The 19,491-nt window shown below is 44.7% G+C and overlaps 1 protein-coding gene across 3 annotated transcripts in view; it reads right to left on the minus strand.

Moving 5' to 3' along the window:
- LOC135917936 (protein FAM204A-like) overlaps positions 1-19,491 on the minus strand; it is a 124,386-nt gene that overhangs the window by 58,115 nt on the left and 46,780 nt on the right. For all 3 annotated transcript variants that reach the window (XM_070538261.1, XM_065451576.2, XM_070538262.1), the window contains exon 3: positions 10,892-10,997. In XM_070538261.1, coding sequence (XP_070394362.1) covers positions 10,892-10,997 — 106 coding nt within the window. The remainder of the gene's footprint in view (positions 1-10,891; positions 10,998-19,491) is intronic.

A 19,491-nucleotide genomic window follows, 5' to 3' on the forward strand; every position in this document is an offset into this window, starting at 1 on the left:
GCCACGGCGATCCTATCCAAGTCATGCAGGAACATTGAGGATGACGCAGGGATGGTCTCCAAGCCCTCGCCTGGGAAACTGACGTCAGTGACCTTTCAAGGCAAGACCGTTGATATGCAAAGTGCTGAAGACCTCCAATCGACGCAACCTCAACCCAACGGAGATTAGATGAAGCCTGTATCCAGAGTCGATGACGCCTCTACCTCAGCTTGGAGACAAATTCTCAATGAATATACCTGCCGGCAATATAGGCGGGAAAGTTGTCACTGTACTACGCGATACGGGAAGCAACACGGTAATAGTCAGAAGTGGCCTAGTCAACGACGACCAACTCACAGGCAAAAGCAGTTCAGTCTATTTAGTAGATGGTACCGTGAAGATGTTACCTGAAGCTCGAAACCACGTCGAGACCCCCTATTTCTGTGACAACATCAGGGCTCTTTGTATGCAGGAGCCTTTGTATGATGTAATACTAGGGAACATAGAGGGTGTCAAAGCACCGGACAAGCCGTCTAGCGAGGCAGCAAAAGAGACGGATGATTTACCGGCAAGGGAGGAGGCGACCGCTGCCACCGTAACAAGAGCCCAGGCAAAGAGCACCAGAAAGAAATTTGAGAGGCTGAAAACGCCCAACACAGAAACTCACCCCGGAACAGCAGGTGCATACGCCGGAGCACAACAAAGGGACGAGTCATTGCAACACTGCTTTTTGTAGACCGGCAAAAGGCTAACGTGCAGAGTAAGGAGAGCATGATTGAGTTTAAAGCAGAAAACGAGCTTCTGTATCGCACTTACACAGAGCCAAATGGAAGGTACGTTCAGCAGCTAGTCGTTCCGGAGAAACATCGAGAAGCAGTACTAAAAACATCCCGGACATGATCCCGGACATGGGATCATGTCCGGGCATCTGGGAGCTCAGAAAACAAAAGACCGCAACACGGAAGAATTTTTTTTACCAGGCCTTACCGCCGACGTTAAGAGCAGAAGGGCAGCGGATTGGGTGAGTTGGTGTTCCATGGTAACAATAAAATTAAAACAGCGCTAGACGACAGAACCAGAAAGAGGAGGAGACAAACACGGCGCTGATCAGCGCCATGTTTGTCTCGTCCTCTTTCTGGTCCTGTCATCTAGCGCTGTTTGAATTTTATTGTTACCATGGACATTAAGAGGTTTGTGACCTCTTGCGATATCTGTCAGCGCACGATGCCTAAAGGAAGAGTACTGTATGTGGCCCTGGGGAAGGTACCAATAATAGCCACCCCATAGCCTATGCTAGAAGAAAACTGCTGCCTAGAGAGAAAGCCTATACCACGATTGAAAGAGAATGTCTAGCACTCTTGTGAGGGATACAGAAATTCTCGATGTATCTCTGTGGGGCCCCATTTGTTGTCCAGACGGACCATCAATATCTCAACTACTTAAGACAGGCACGGCAACCGAACAGTAGAGTCCTTCGATGGAGTTTGTTGCTCCAAGAATAACAGGTCACCATAAAACACATAAAGAGCAAAAAAAATGTGGGAGCAGATTATCTGAGCAGATTGTAAAACAGATGTTCGGCACCCATAGTCTTGAATGTGTAACCATCAATTGATGCGAATTCTGTGTTGCTACCAAGCGACTTTTGTGGCATGATGAATATTATAAAATAATATTCTAGAAGTGGGGGTCAGTGTCACAAAAGTCGCATTATTTCTTGAATTCTCCACCCTCACGCCTATTAAGCATCGCTTTTTTAAGAATGGGCTGCAAGCCTATGTGCTGCACCGTTTCGCAAACAGTAGGGAAAGTGATCTTGGGTACATCCAGAGCACGTGAGCTGTGTGCATTTGTGACGGCTGTTTTGTGTGTGATTAAATTGTTTGACGGAGAAGGTGACCACTAGTAGGTTAGAAACCATGGTGGCTACACACCAGGGCCACGTGAAGCTGGCTGCGTGTGCAGCTGTTGTTTTGTGTGCTATTAAATTGCTTGCCAGTGAAGACGACCGCTAGCAGAATCTGAACCACAGTGGAAACACGCCCGGCCTACGTGAAGCCATCTTCGTCCGCAGCTATTGTTTTGTGTGTGATCAAATTGACTGCCGGTGAAGGTGATCACCAGTGGAGTCTGAACTACGGCGAGATCAAGTGTGCGCGTGTGTGAGCCACGTCTGGCCGCCAGGAGGGGAAGGCCGATGCCTCGAGAGTTGTATAAAAAAGCACCGATCTGACACTTCGGCAGTGTGCTCCGGGGCCGATAAACGCACGCCGAGCAACTCCCGGGCAAATAAGCTGCCAACATCATGCCCCGACACCAAACACCGCCGGCCGCCATGGAAGCCAGCCGCCGACATCGAGGCGCCGACTTCGAGGGTAGCTTACGGGCTGCATCAGTTGGGAAGGACTGTCGGCGCGCCTGGTTTGCTGCACGTCACTTTTGATTATGTGGACTGTGGGCTCTAAATATTCGCTTTCCCAATTATTGCTTAGAAATGTAGTTTGAACTGACGTTCATTGTTCACGTTGCGATTGCACATCGTAATTGTTCAACATTGCTACCCTGTTCTTTGGAATTGTCACTTTACTGTTTCTGTCTAACATATTCAAATACACTACTTAATAACGGCAGTTTGTTCTGTTGCTGAAAAATCTCATTAAATTACTGCCTTTGCTTTATTTCATCAGGCCTTTGTCTCATTCATGACGGCAATTGGCGAAAGCCAGGCACCAGACTTCACCTCCGTATGCCACTACTCAGGAGGAGCTAACGTATCGACACTGAGTCGTAACATCAATAACGAGTTGCTGGAGGAGAAAAAGAAGGCACTGTGGCAACTATTATCTGAATTCAAGGCATGCTTTGCTTCTTTTCTAAAGTTGGTCAAATGCCAATCACGCAACACAGAATAATCACCTACAATGATGCACGTCCCATCCACCACCAGCTGTATCGTGTCTCGCAGAAAGAATGTGAGGCAATGAAAGCCCAAGAAAAGGAAATGACTGATGATGGCGTTATCCAGTCTTCAAGCAGTCCGTAGTCATCGCCGATTGTGCTCATCAAGAAGAAGGATGGCACGCTTCACTTTTGTGTTGACTACCGAAAGCTCAGCAACGTCACAAAAAAGGACATTTACCCGCTGATGTGCATCAATGACTCTCTTGACCGGCTACAGCGAGCTCAGTATTTTTTATCCCTTGATTTAAAAGCAGCTATTGGCAGACTGAGGTCGACGAGCGGGACTGTGAAAATACTGCCTTTGTCACTGCAGATGATCTTTATGAAATGCGGGTGCTGCCGTTCAGTCTCTGCTCTGCTCCGGCAACTTTCCAACGGATGATGAACACTGTACTGGCTGACTTGAAGTGGCAAAGCTGCCTCGTCTACCTAGATAATGAGCTCGTTTTTTTCAGCCAGCTTTTCTGAGCATCTTGTTTGACTGTGTCAAGTTCTTGAAGCAATCCGATTGGCTAACCTTACACTCAAGCCTCACAAATGCCACTTCGGTTACCAAGAGCTGAAGTTTCTCGGTCATGCCGTGAGTGTGGAAGGCGCCCGTCCTGACCCCGACTAAACTGCCGCTATGACCACTTTTCCAACCCCTGCCGATAACAAAAGTGTACGACGCTTCCTAGGTCTCTGCGTGTACTACCAGCGCTTTATAAGTAATATTTCAAAGGTTGCTGAACCCCTTACTCGTGTCACAAGAGACCACATGCCATTCATTTGGAGCGCTGAACAAGAAGCAGCTTTCACCAAGTTCCGAGACTGCCTGGATTCGCGGCCCGTTCTTGGACACTTTGGCGAACAGGCTGAGACTGAAATTCCTACAGATGCCAGTGACACTGGTCTAGACACGGTACTCGTACAACAGGAGGGCGTTGAAAGAGTTATCGTTTTTACTATTCGCACTCAATCGCAGCCAGGGTCCAACTACATCACTATGGAGAAGGAGTGCCTTGCCGTCGTATGGGCCCCTGCAAAGTTTCGACCTCACCTTTACGGTGGCCCATTCAAGGTCATGACAGATCACCACTCGTACTGGCTTGCAAACTTAAGGGATCCTTGTGGACGACTAGCATAGTGGAGCCTACGTCTGCACGAATACGACGTAACTATCGTGTACAAGGCCAGGCGCACACACGAAGACGCCGACATGTTAGCGCGCACGCCTGTCAAACCTGCGGATCAAGACATTGAGGACACCAGTGCTTTCCTTGGGGCTGTAAGCGTGACAGAGTTGTCCAAAGAGCGGCATGCAGATAAGGAATTACAGCCTATTATCAAACAGCTGAAAGGCAGCAACGCCTCTCTGCCCCAGCAAATAGCTCACGAACTGTCGTCCTTTCGTTTATGACAAGGCGTACTGTATAAGAACTCTGCTGCCACCAACAAAACCTACCTTTTGGTCGTGCCAGCAGAGCTATGTGACCAAATCCTGTTCACATGCCACGACAAGCTTCTGTCTGGCCACTTAGGCTACACCAGAACCCTTGCTAGAGTGTGCAAATCGCACTACTTGCTGAAACTTGCCACTTGTGTCGCCAGCTGTGAAGCCTGCGGGGATTACTGAAACCAACTGACCAACTGCAAAGACCATTTGACCATGTCAGCATGGATCTTTTGGGCCTTCTCCTTGGTCAGCTTCGGGAAACAAGTGGACAATAATTGCCACAGATTATTTAACATGCTATACTGAAGCAAGGGCTCTGCCTCGATGAAGTGCTTCTGAGGTTGCACAATTTTTTGTACACAACATTGCACTGTGTCATGGTGCCCCGTCATGTGTCATTGCCGACCGAGGAATGGCATTTAAGGCCTAGCTTATTGAAGATGTTTTCTAATTAAGTTACACGATGCATCCAAAGACGTCTGCCTATCACCTGCAGACAAGTGGCCTGACCGAAAGGCTCAACAAAATGATGACTGACACGCTGTCTAGGTACATAAACGTACAGCACAAAACGCGTCAGCTCAAAACCAAGTCAGCATGGATCTTTTGGGCCTTTTCCTTGGTCATCTTCGGGAAACCAGTGGACAATAATTGCCACAGATTATTTAACGTGTTATACTGAAGCAAGGGCTCTGCCTCGATGAACTGCTTCTGAGGTTGCACAATTTTTTGTACATAACATTGCACTGTGTCATGGTGCCCCGTCATGCGTCATTGCCGACCGAGGAATGGCATTTAAGGCCCAGCTGATTGAAGATGTTTTCTAATTAAGTTACACGATGCATCCAAAGACGACTGCCTATCACCCGCAGACAAATGGCCTGACCGAAAGGCTCAACAAAATGATGACTAGCACTGTCTATATACGTAAAGGTATAGCACAAAACATGGGATGAAGTACTTCCATACATAACGTTTACGTACAACACCGCTACGCAGGACACCACATGCTTCACACTGTTGCAGCTCGTTTATGGTCTTGAAGTTCAGACCATACTTGAAACAATGCTCCCCCGTGCGACTGCTTTGATCATTTTGACCAAGACGCCAAGCTTGTTATACAGCGTGCCGAGGAAGCCTGCCAACTGGCTCGCATGAACATAAATAACAGTGCATCGAGTGACACACAGCACTACAACATCTGCGATCGACAAGTCGAGTACCAACCAGGAGATCTGGTTCTGGTCTGGGCTCCTGTCCACTGCAAAGGCCCATCCGAGAAACTTCTCAGCCGGTACTTCAGACCTTAAAAAGTGCTACAGTGAGTGAGTGAAGTCAATTACAAAGTTTATCCTGACGGAAGCCAACCAACACAACGTCGAAAGACACCATCCAAGATTGTGCATGTTGTGCGGCTGAAACCATACCGGACTCCATAGCCACCATAGTTTTTAGACCATGTCATTCTTTTTGTTTTATTTAGCTTTGTCGTAGACAATTATTAAGCCCCTTAATGACCCTACCATGCATTGCGTTCCGCGACTACAGGTCAGCAAGCTCTTGTGTGTGCATGTTTCTTTGCACGTGTACTTCTATGTTTACCCTGTAGTATGCGTGCTACTTTTAGCATCAAGTCAATGCTTTTTCGAGGGGGGACAATAATGCCACACCTTGTAACAGGTACTGTAGAATTATAAAACAGAAGAAAATGTGCACCAGTCTATGCGCCATGCACTGGCACCTGCTTTGAGGGATGCCATTAAAGAGGCAGACGAAGACTCTCCGATCCACGCGCGGGTGCTTGAATTTTTCGTGTGCGTAGTCGACAGTTAGAGACACGGGCTCAATGCTTCAATTGAAGGTCGCCTGTTATGTTAGAACGTGACAATATTGGTTCTCACTGTTTTTTCTCAACCTTAACTGGAAGTACTTTCTTTTTGTCTAGTATAGGTTCTGAACGAGCTTGGGTTTCATTTTTTTTACCCTATACCATCTATGCCAAATCGCACACCAGTACCTCATGTTGGTTATTAACACGGCAGCATTATATGGCTCAAGAGGCGGAAAATCCAGCGTTGTTGGCGTTGGCGTGACCCCGATGGTCCAAAAAGCCAAGTGAGCCAATTGAGGCAGTTGATCACATCAATTAAGGCAACAATAATTAAAACAATGCTAATTAAAGCAGAGTCAGCTAAGCCAGAGTGAACTAAGACAAATAAAATTAAGGCAGGTTTAATTAAGCTAGAGTTCATTACGGCACTCGAACCCATGACCATTGGTGGAAGTTGAACCCATGACCCTAGGTGTTAAGGCGAAGTTAATTAAGCTGCACTTCATTAAGATAGAGTTCATTAACTCTTTCATTACCATGCCTATTAAAATCGATCACCGGTGATCGATGGTTTAGATCGCCAATTTCGACATGTTGGAGCTGTTTCTTATTCACTTAAGGCCATCCAGTACAGGCACTTAATTTTCAGAATCAGTTTAAATTATATCACCGGCTTTGGTGTCCGGCAGCGCTGAGCGGCGATAATTAACCAAAAATGACGCCAGCTGTTCACTAGTGAACTTTAGTTTGGAGTCCGAGCTGTTTTATTCCACCAAATGTATTTCTGAACGTCTGCCGCACATCCAACATGTGGACCTGGCATTTTCAACCAGTTTCCAAAAGTTTCACTTTCACTTCTTTCGTAAAATCCAGGCAAGGGGCGCTGCCGGTGTCACTGCGCAGTTATCGAAAGTCACTCCCGTGGTGTCGTCCCATGCGACTGCGTCGCGAGAAAAGCGTTATGCTCAAAACTATGCTGCACCCGCATTTCAATTTAGTGATGAGGACTTGAGTTATGATTCCGAAGATGACAGCAAAGCAGATTCAAGCTCTGACGGTGAGTATGCTTTGAGTCAGCATGGGACATCTTTAGCTGTTCACCGGTGAGTTTACTTTAGGGCCTTGAGCGGTCTCCTTCCTTGTGTGCGCTTATCTGCCGATCTTTTTGCATGACCTGAGAGCTCTACCGATTATCTTCAGGGTGTATACTTTGATTGCTTATGATGTGCTGCCATTGGCAGCATAAGAAACTTTCATTTACGCCAAGAAGGCGGCCCATAGCACATTTCTGCCCAGCACTATGGATCAGCGCAAGACAATTTGCAATAGCATGGCATTTCTTTCTACTCTTCTTCTCTGCAGAAGTAATAGAGACAATCTGCAAAAATGCAAACGGATATGTTCAGATGCATAATCTTGTAGTTACCCAGCTACGCTGAGAGTGATTGGTTCTGGAAAAGGTGCATGCCTCTAGACGAACTGGTGAAGTACTTTCCTTGGACTTCTTATTGGACCATCCTGAGAAGATACCGAAAAGGCGGAACTGCAAAATGTGTTATGAGGATCACAATGTTGAACAAAAACCAGACGTATTGCGGGAAAAGTGCAAACTGCACCTATGCTTCACAAAATCCAGGAACTGCTTCCCCGCATGGCATGAGCGATGAACCAGTCTTAGTTTCTTTTTCGTATCCGAAGAGTGGAAGTGCACTGAGCATTTATTTTTTTCAGACACTATTCCTGGGCTATTTATCTTTGAAATGTATATTCTGAATTTCCTTTGATATTATTGTAGATATCATAGTCTTTATTATTGTTTTTATCAACTGGCAGCAAAAATGCTGCTTTTTACCCAACACACTTTTTTATTTGGCAACGTATGTTTTTCGAAAGAGCATTTCATTATGCACAATATGCTATGCTGGAATGTGTACTGGAATATTATTTGTAGTGGTAAACAATTTCTTTCATGAGACCTATAAAAAACTACCATTTTCTCGTGGTAATGAAAGAGTTAAAGGGACACTAAAGGGAAACAATAAATCAGTTTAGACTAATAAAGCATTGTTTGAGAACCCTGCAGGCAGTCATTTCAAAAAGATAGTTTGAATATTAGATGAGAAAATGGAGGTCCAAGTATCAGTATTTGAATTTCGCACCGAAACCCCAGCGCCGGTACGTCAGCGTGACGTCAGGGTTTCCAAAGTATGTTTTCGCATTTCGGCCGCGTTGGCTGAATAAAGGTTCCCGAAACTTGCCATGTTTAACCCTTTCGCTGTCGGACCTTTCTGACCGTGACGCACCCCCAGTGTCGGCTTGGTTTCAGGGAACGAGCATAACAGGGAATGAACATAGCAATTTATTTTTGATTATAATTGGTATACAAATAACATAGTCAATGTAATATACGCATTTCAGTGTTCTGCAGCTGTTGTTAGTAAACATCATCATCATCATCAGCCTGACTATAAAATCCCTTCAACACCCGAATCTGACGATGCCGAACCCTCTTCCTCGCATGCGACTCTGTCTGAGTCCGAATCCGAGCTCGGCTCGTATTCTGAATCGGAATTGAGCCACCGCTCCAATGAGCAGACGAATGTCCCGCGCGCTGAGCTATCCGAAAGTAACCGCGCGCAGGGAGGATGCGCTTTCAGTCGCCCACACAACGGAGAGCAATGGGACGTTGCGTGATCAAGAAGACATGGAAAAAGGCTAAACAAAGTTCGAAGGGCTTTACGTTTACTGCTGCAAGTCGAAAGCGAGGGTGCGGCGAGAGAGCGAAAGCAGCAACGAGTCGCTCTTTTCGGAGAGGCAACGGCACGTGCGCCTGAACTTGACGCGCCGTAGCAGGCACACCAACAGAAGAAAAATAAAAACCTTCAAACCAGCGGAGACGGCAGAACAACCCTTGAACTCATAACCACACGCGCGCGACACATGATACAGCGAACACGGAGCCACCGCGCCACTCAGCAAAGAGAAAGTGGGGAGTGGCCGTCGCGCCCTACTCTTCAATACATGGAGTAACACAGGTCGGGGGAATATACGAACTTGTAGAAAGAGTCAACAGAGTGCGTGGCCAATCCAGGAGCGCCAGCTTCGCGCTCTGGCGCGAAATTTTGAACGCACGATAGAGAACGTACCGGTACGTCAGTGACAGTTTTGGGGGGGAAGCGCGATGACGTACCGGTACGTCCGTGACAGCGAAAGGGTTAATGCTTGGTTCCTTTAGAACACAATGTAGTCAATCTGTACCGCTATATATAATTAGTAGGCCCTAGAAAATGCCATCAAAATCCAAGACGTCACAGCCCCCAGATGCGGGAACTCAAGTAGGCGTCGCCACCCGTATATCGTTCTTGCGCTTTTTCTGGCTTACCAAACGTCTGATGGTTGTAAGAGTGGTGTTTTTGGTGTTGTAGAACGGTAACTTACTGACGCAGGAGAAATAATTTTTCACTTTAGTGTCCCTTTAAGGCACTCAAGTCCACAACCGTTGGTGCTAATTAGGCCGACGTTCGTTAAAGTACAGTTAGTTAAGACACTCAAACCTATTTTCTTTGTTGGGAGTTGTACCCTCAACCTTTGGTACGAGTCCAACCCACGACCTTTGGTGTTAATTAAAGCGAAGTTAAATTAAGACGACTGAAAGAGTATAAGCATCGCGCTGTGGTCGCAATGCTTTCGCATTCATCCATGTAGGTATGACTAACTTCCTCTTGAATTTTATTGTTTCACATTAACTACTGCTGCCTTGGCTGCCAGAGGGCCGCAGTATTGCATGAATAAATAAATTCAGTGCTCAACCTATTCCAGGCTGCGCAATCACTTCGTGTTCTGAGTCGTATCCCCCCTCCACAGGCATGGTTCATACCGCTCAGCAGAAAAACCATTTGGGAATGAATACTACTTTACGCAGCCAAAACCTCTCAATACACCTGTAACAAACACTGATCTAATGCGGCAGCAGAAAATGATTAAAAAGAAAGGAATGGTTAAACTATGCCTAACACGCACGCACTTCGCTAAAATGCGGCTGAGTGGCCGAGCGCTGCGCCACAGCATGAGGACTGTTCGCAGTGCCACCGTCATTCGGTAACAGTCCTCGCTCCCATCGGCAAATGGCCAAATAGCCAATATTCTAGGGAACATAGTTTCACAATCATCAAAGTAGAAAGAAAAATGGCCGCCTCCAAGAGTGGCGTGCACGCACTTCAAAAGATGGCTGATTTCACGATTCCACTGCATCTGCGGCTGATTTTATAGATGGATCGAGCAGCAGCAAGTCTGAGGATGCTGCCTTTTTGTTGATGCTGCCTTTTTCAACTATGCAAACTAGCCTGGAATATCGGTGGCCGAAGCCTGACACATGCAACTGTAGTGCTTGCAGTTCGAATTTTGTAGTGGAATACTTGTTCAATGAAAAATGTGTATTTTTTCCCACGGTAGGGAAAGAGCTAAATCTCTAGATCTAGGCGAATTCACCTAGATCACAGCACTGGCAGGAGCTATTCTAGCAAATGGTGTCATTGGCAAACTCCAGCAGTAATCACAGTGAACTGGTTTCCACCAGCATGCAATTTTGTAAGAAACACATCAGGGGGCATAAGATGATCAAGCATCCCTGCAGTTCTAAATACAGGTCACGGGTTTATGCAAATAACAGATTGGGCAGACCCTACCTTGGGCCCGCAGCTGCCGTGAGACACGGGACCACAGAGGTGGTCATTCACACTCAGGAAAGGGCGCACCTCCTGCCACTTCTGCTGGTCACCTGGTTCCTCCTCACTGTGCACAAATAAAGAAAAGAAAATAAGAAAGAGACAAATAAGAATAAGACAAATAAAGAAAAGCTGCTGCGAAATGCAGAAATGCTCTGATGAGACAACTGCCGATTTGAACTAAATTTGTTGCATTTGAGAGAGAAAGTTAAATTCTAGAGACTGTAGGAAGCAATATTTTGATTTAGGGCCTCAATCCTTTTACAAAATATTGACAGAGACTGGTAAGTATAAAAAAAAGAAAAGAAGCAAATTTACAAATCCATATCTTTATACCCAAAACAGATACCACAATTCTGTAAACTGGATACATTAAAGTATCAAAAGTGGACAAACTTGATATTTGGATTTACAGCTTACATAAATTTGTTATAACGTTTACAATGGTTTTGCACTAGTCCTATACACATATTAGTGGTATATTTCAAAACATGCATTTTGTCTGCTTTAGAGGTATTATTAGGTGCACTTTACAAAATTGTGATACCACTTTTCAACGCTGAATTACAGACCTCTAAACTTGATATTATCATTTTCAAATTTTGCAACTTTCAAAAATTTTATTTAAAAAATCAACAGCCTAAATAAAATATCTACTTCTTACAATCACTAGACTAACCTTTTCTTTCAAATGTAGGTCATCAAATTCAGTGCAGTCTTCGCCAAAAGAAACAATTTCCCCATTCCCATGTACAGTCAAATTTCGTCACTGTGAACCCTCATTACAAATTTCTCAAATTTACGAATATTTCAAAAATCCCCACCAGATTGCCTATATTTTCAATGTAAAAATATTTCAGAACAACGAATTTCAATACGGCGCATATTTCATATAACGCACACAGTTCATTTTCCCCTTTATAACAGAGGAACATCAGTATTACGAATTCAGCTAAACGTAACAGCGCTGCAGCTCTCGCATGAAGCAGAAACTGCGAGTTCCGCAGCTATCATCATCATCACCAGGTCACAGTAGCTATCATCCTCACCATGTCGGGTGCCAACTGCTTTCCCACAAACTTCACCGAGAACTTCACAACAAAGGTTTGGCGATGTTCACGCGATATCAAATGATGAATGCTGCTAGCGATGGCACCAAGAATAAGCGAAAGCAGTTTTCACTGCAGGACAAATTCAACGTATTGCAGAAAAACGACGCAGGGAAAAAAGAAATCTACGTGTGCAGACAGCATGGCACTGCCCCATCGACCGTCGCAACCATTTCGAAAGACCGAAACAAGACTGTCAAGCTTCACCGGGAATCGCAACTCGCTCCTACGAAGAAACGCTGCAACAAGGAAATTTCAAAATGTGGACCAAGCTGTTCTCACGTGGTTCAAAGATGCCAGACTGCAAAACATTCCTGTGTCTGGGTCCAAGGCTCCAAGGAAAAGCCCGCACATTCGCCTATGCACTTGTAGGTTCAACGCCAGTGCGGGTTGGCGTTTTCGTTTCCGCCAAAGGAACGGAATAACTTGGCAGGTAGTCTCGGGAGAGGAGAAGGCTGCTGACAAAGACGGCATGGATTCCTGGCGCAATAATCATTTTTTATAGGTGGCTGAATCATACTCAGAAGACGATATTTTCAATGCGGATGAGACCCCATGTTTTTATCAGCTCCTGCCAGACCGGACGATGCACTTCAAAGGGCAGCCATGCAAAAGAGGGAAGAAGCCGGATCTTTGCATGACAGTCCTGCTATGCTGCAATTCAACAGGCACAAAGAAAATTAAACCGCTCGTCATCGGCAAATATGCGCAGCCTCGCTGCAGAAAAAACGCCATGTCGTTACGGTACAACTACCGCGCCAACAAACGAGCTTGTATGACCACAGAACTCTTTTCCGAGTGGCTCATCAAACTCGATGGCCAAATGAGGAGGGATGACTGAAGAATTCTACTGGTTACAACTGCTCTGCTCACATTAGAAATGTTCGCTTGACGCACATTTGCTTGGAGTTTCTGCTACCAAACAACATGTCCTTGCTGCAACCCCTAGACAAGGGCACTATGAAGAGTGTGAAAGCAAAATTTCAGAAGCACCTTGTGCAGCGGTTGATTATCAACCTCTGCCTAAAGCAGCCGACTGCAATCAATATTCGTCAGGCAGCAGAAATGATCACAGGAGCTTGGTAGAACTTGAAGGCGTCCACCATTAGCAACTGCTGGTGAAAAGCAACGCTTGTCAAAATGCCTGTGCAGCTTGAAGATGACCTGGAGGTGACCAACAACAAGCCAGGAGACTTGTGGACTGAGATTGTGGAACTGCTGCCCGCTGTCTCTTCCTTCGATGACTATGTGGAGAGCGACAGTGCAGCACTAACGGCTGTGGACCTGACAACCGAAGAGATTGTTAACTGCATTCGCGACGTCTCCAGTGACGACGACCTGAAGACAACTGTGGGTCACTGAACACAGAAGATGAAATTGCGTCGAACATTGATGTTTCAGTGCACATGAACAAAGTTCACACTTTCATTGCTCGGGGCAATGACGTACCCAATGAGGTATTGCGCAAAGTAGATTTGGTCATGCGTGCTGCATGTGCCAGAAGAAAATCACTGATTTTTTCAAATAAAGCAGCTCTGAAGTGAGTGAAACATCTTTCTTTGAGAATATGCTTGTATGCACATGCGTCTACTGCCAAGGTACGTCATTTTGGCGACTTGGCAGCAGCGACAGCTGATCGACGCAACGCTAAAAACTTGGGGTGCGATCTTGTACGCGTCCCAAAATAGAACGGAGGCGGTCCGTTCCACCGAGCCACACACGATTGGTCAATTTGAACCGTGACGAATGCTATGACGTCAATTATGCCGTGATATCTGCTGTCAATCATTCCATGTTGTCGGCTATCGGACGAATACAATGGAACGGACCACCTAATTCGCGACGTAAAGAACGGACCGCCTCCGTTCTATTTTGGAACGCGTACAAGATCGCACCCTTGATCCCTGTACTGCAGATATTGCGAATCTTGCTGACCACCAGGAGCCTTGGTCTGCTTGCGTCACTTCCTTGACGGTTCTTCCGCTGAGGACGTCATCAGGACAAGCGGTAGAAAAGCTGGCTGCCTTCGCTGGACAGACACTTGGCAGCAGTGACAGCTGATCGGCACAACGCTAAAAACTTGATCCCTGTACTGCAGGTTGGTGTCCAAATTATACATGCTTTGTAACTAGCTAGTTTATGCTGTCGCTGCTGCTTTTCTGTATTGCTATGTATCTATAGTATATTTATTATACCTTCTGTCCACTGGTACTGTTCCTTTGCGAAAACATGACCAAATCTACAGCTGAAAGAGAAAGCCGATGCGAAATCCGAGAACTTCGTGCTGAAATGAAGTCTCTCATGGACAGTGTTAAATTTATGAGCGATCAATTTGAGGACATGAAAAACAAGCTTAGAGAAGCCACAGAAGATAAGGAAGCCTTGAGAAAGGCGAATGAAAAGTTATGTGCTAGGTGCATGGAAAATGAAAACGTTATTCAACAACTTCAGAAGAGGGTTGTTCAATCGGAGCAATACTCGCGCAGGTCCAATATAGAAATTAAGGGACTTGTGCATCAGGACAATGAACGCATTACTGAACTGTTGGGAAAATTGGTGATGCACTAGCTGAGCCCATAACTTCTTCTGACATTGAAATCTGTCACCGTGTGCCCACCCGAGAAGCTGGAAAATCTAATATAGTTGTCCAGTTGAAGAGCAAACAGAAGAGGGACAGAGTTCTTGAAAAAGCGCGGAAGGCTAGGTTGCAAAACAATCAGGTTGGAATTCCTGATGATACCAGAGTATTTATTAATGAGCACCTCTGTCCGACCTTGAAACGTCTTCTTTCGCTGGCATTAGCAAGAAAGCGCGAATGTCAGTGGCGCTTTGTCTGGACGCGAAATGGGAAAGTGCTTGCACGCAAGACTGAAGCCAGTAGTGTTGTCCACATTGCTTCAAAGACTGACCTTCAAAAAATCGCCTAAACTACAGCGTCTAAAGAAGTTCAAATTTACTCTCTTTTGACTACACGATGTATAGTGAGTATAGCTTTCCAAACGAAATTGCTCTGCCCGCACACGCAAAAAACATTTCCGCGCTTCACGTGAATGCGCGTTCACTTGCGTATAAGCACAACATGCTAACTACGTTTCTAGCCGAGTTTACTTTTCCATTTGACATTATCATGTTCTCTGAAGCGTGGTATCAGGAGCACAGTGAAATGCTGATCCTAGATGGTTACAGACATTTCTTTATTAATCGCACCGATAAACGTGGGGGCGGTGTAGCATTGCATGTGAAGCGTGGCATACAGTGTGATGTGCTTGAGGAATTCACCTGCGCCACGCCACATTACGAAGTGCTAAGCATTAAATCTGAAAATAACCTGTTTGTTGTGATGTACCGACCACCTACTGGTAATATATCTAATTTCTTAGAATTTACTGAAAAGCTATTAGAGCATGCTACTTTTCACAATTACAAAGTGCTTCTTGGTGGTGACTTCAACATTAACGTGCTTGATGAAAGCACTCCAACTTGTGCAGTAACTAATGTAATCAATTCTTCCGGTTTCTGCAGCGTTATTACGACACCTACTCGTGTGACACCATCTTGTCAATCAGGTCTCGACAATGTCATTGTTAACGCTGGTACAGAGATTTACACAGCCGGGACTATCAGCTATGATATCAGTGATCATTGTCCAATATTCATAATATGCTCATTTTATATTCACGAAAGAACTTTACCTGATACCACGTTCAGCTACAGATGCCTGTCAGGCGAAAATATGGAACACTTTCGCGCACTTGCTTTGCGCACAGACTGGTTTTCTCTTTATAACAATAAAGATTCTAGTCAAGCGTACGATGAATTTCTGTCCATATTCGGTCGCCTATACAATTTGTCTTTCCCGCTTAAAACAGGAAAGGTAAAAAAACGCATAAGAAAGCCGTGGGTGTAAGCAGAGCATGTTAGAATGATTAACAAAAAAAATAGGATGTTCAATAAATTTCTGCGTACGCGTCAGCAAAGTGATCTCGTTGCATTTAGGAAGTTAAGGAATACACTAAATAAAGAACTGCGAAAAGCTAAAGCACTCTATTATGAGAGCCTTTTTGCAGCCATGCAGAGAAAAAATCCAGAAAAGACTTGGACAATTATCAATGATGCAATCAGACGGGGGAATGTGAATCGCAGTTTGCGTGAGATAACCGTGAATCATGAAAAGGTGTCGGGCATCCTCTTAACTGAATGTTTCAATGAACACTTTGTGAAACATGACGGCATCATCAAATAACACGGTCAGTGGTACTACTGTTAAGGGATGTACGCACAGCATTTTTCTCGAGCCGACTCACGATGCCGAAATTTGTCGTATATTTTTGGGCTTAAAAAACAGCAATGCTGTTGATGCAGACGGCATTCAAATCAGACCTATAAAATCTGTAATCGATGTCATCGCAGTTCATCTCGCATTTGTGTTTAACCTTGTTATGGAATCGGGATATTTTCCAACAAGTATGAAGAAAGCAAGGGTGTCAGTTATCTTCAAAGGTGGGAACCGAAATGACCTGGGGAATTATAGGCCTATTTCCATTTTATCCACTTTTTCTAAGGGTTTAGAAAAACTGATTTCTGCTCGCATTAACAATTTCTTTGCGAAGAATGACATTCTTTCTGAATGTCAACACGGATTCCGCTCGGGCAGGTCTACCGAAACAGCTTTGTTACGCCAAAAAGAACTAATAATCAATAATATTGATGCAGGAAAACTAACATTGGGTATATTTATTGATTATAGAAAGGCATTTGATCGTTTAAGTCATCAAATTTTAATAAGTAAACTAGAAGGATATGGTATACGTGGCTTGGCAAATCAGCTCTTTCAATCTTATCTGTCTGGGCGGACGCAGTGTGTTGCTATCGAAAAATACTGCTCTTCATATAGGGAAATTAAATCAGGTGTGCCCCAGGGTAGCGTTTTAGGCCCGATTTTGTTTAATATCTATGTAAACGATATTGCTGAAATAGTAAGTGACACATCCATTGTACTATACACTGACGATACGAGTCTGTTTGTCTCTGACAATGATCTTGATGATCTGTTACAAAGATCTCGCAGCATCCTTTCTAAATTGTCGAGCTGGTCTCGTGATAACGCTCTAACAATTAAAAGCTCCAAATCGAAGGCCATATTGTTCAAGGCAAGAGGCAGGCAGTCTTATTTAAATGAAGAATTATTGTTGGATGGCGCGCCCATTGAGATTGTAACCAAATACAAAGTATTGGGCGTGACGCTGTCAGAAGATATGAACTGGACATATCACATTGAACAAATTATGAAATCATTGTCATCTGCCGCAGGTGCATTGTCCCGTTGCCGTCATTTTTTTCTGGAGAAAATAAAGTTGTACATATATTATGCCTTGTTTCAATCGCATCTGAATTATTGTGCGCTTGTATGGGCTACCACCACGAAACGTAATCTTCATGCACTTCTTCAACTTCAAAAACGAGCACTTCGACATGTAGCGAATGTACCTTATTTCCATTCTACTGCACAACGTTCTGAAAGTTATAACATAACACAAGTAACTAAAATTTATGAATACAGGCTACTGTATTCTTTTTGCTTCGGCTCCGAAAAGTTTCAAATATTTTTTAAAAATACATCACGACTTGAATATGACAGAAGTGATGCGTGTACCCGCAGCAAGGACAGGTAGTTAGTACCGTACAGGCGTACAAATTACCTCATGCAGTCGCTAAGACACACGCTACCTTCACTGTTAAATAAATTTGGGAAAGAAATTGTTATGACGAATACCTTGACTCGAAAACAGCTTAGAGCATGTTTTTGTAAAGCAATTTTTGAAATGTGATCTTTGTAATTATTGTAAATGTAACCCATTGTATTTGTAAACAATACATTGTATTGTATTTGTATATTGTATTTGTATTTGTACTGCTGCCATGTGAGGGCCTTCAGGCACATTCAAGCTGTATGTCGCAGCTTTTCGCCTGGAGGACCCCCAACAAGTTTGTTGGAAATAAACATTTGATTGATTGATTGATTTTCATTCCTAGGTTTGTCCATTGGCTTATAACCACAAGTTTTTGATTACAACGATAGTTCGAAATAACAAACGATTTTCAGCGGTCCCACGTGATTCATTATATCAATATTTGACTGTATTTCAATAGGAGCACCAGAGCTTTCTGTCTGAACTACATAGCAGCTACCACAAGAACTGTCACTATCAGAGAGCCCACCTGTTACATGGACTTTGTAGGCCAAGTGGTACACAGGATCTCCCTCTATTGTGGCAGCTACTACGTAAGCCACATGGGAAGGTGCTCATACGACTGTCTCCATGAGCACAATAAAAATGTGTGCAGTTGTTTTGAACCACTGAATATAATCGAATTTGTTGAATTTGACCTTTACGTGCATCATCGTATACAGCATATATCGCCACTTCAGGGGGTTGTCTAAGGTGAGGCCCGCCCTCCTGGTGACATACAGGGCATTTTACACTGTCACAAGTGCGATTGCACCCTCATTTTTCAACTAACAAATGTTATCAGCAAACATCATGAAAAATGCTCATGCAAGGTTACTGATGCTGCCTAGATGGCGCATTAAGGCAGACCATCTGCTAGCAAACCCTCAATCAATTTATCACAGAAAGAACCGTCATGTTTTGGGGTGTGTAGGCGCATGGAATAGGTGATAGCAAGTCATGTTTTTATTGCTCTTTAACTTGTGCTGCTCTTCTTGCGTATTTGATATGCCGTGCACTTAGGCGATAAGGTTTCACAGCTAGGCATGCGCCATGGCAGCAGTGCAAATGTTATCACACTTTGGTTGTGCTCAAAAAGCACCGGCATTCGAACTGGCGCAGGCTTTCATTCTTGAAATATAGAACCAGGCAGTTCAACTGCCGCTGTTAAGTTGATGGTTAAATAAAACCATACCATTTTCGCTCCACGGTTGCGCTGCCCTTACATCAAACACAACATAGACTGGCAATAAGAATGGCATGCTGCCAACAAGGAACAACCTCCTGTCTGGCAGCAACGGAATTCACATGCTGACGGATTATGCTAGGCAGTCGAGAAGCAGCCCGGTGGTACAGTATGGTGAAGGCGACAACAAGACTGCAGCTAGGGCAAGTAGAACATTTCAAACATTCTATGAGCGAATGAACTAGCTACAAAGAGCACATGTGGGTGTATCTTCGAGCCAATAATGTTCCGGAGGAGCGGAAGGTGGATGCGTCCATCAGCATATTGGGTCCACAGATGTATTCGCTCAAGTCACGTGCCACTCCATATAAACCGTGCTCGAAGTCACTGGAAATTAAGTGCGACTGGAAACTATGTGCGAACTGCTTCATAAACATTTGGCCCCTGAACAATCAGTCATAGGCGAGTGAACAGTTTCATCGCCGAGGGCAGAAGGAACATGAAATGATACCACAGTATGTGGCAGAGCTATGGGCA

The sequence above is a fragment of the Dermacentor albipictus genome, chromosome 5 (assembly GCF_038994185.2).
Source record: "Dermacentor albipictus isolate Rhodes 1998 colony chromosome 5, USDA_Dalb.pri_finalv2, whole genome shotgun sequence".
Taxonomy (NCBI): Eukaryota; Metazoa; Arthropoda; class Arachnida; order Ixodida; family Ixodidae; genus Dermacentor; species Dermacentor albipictus.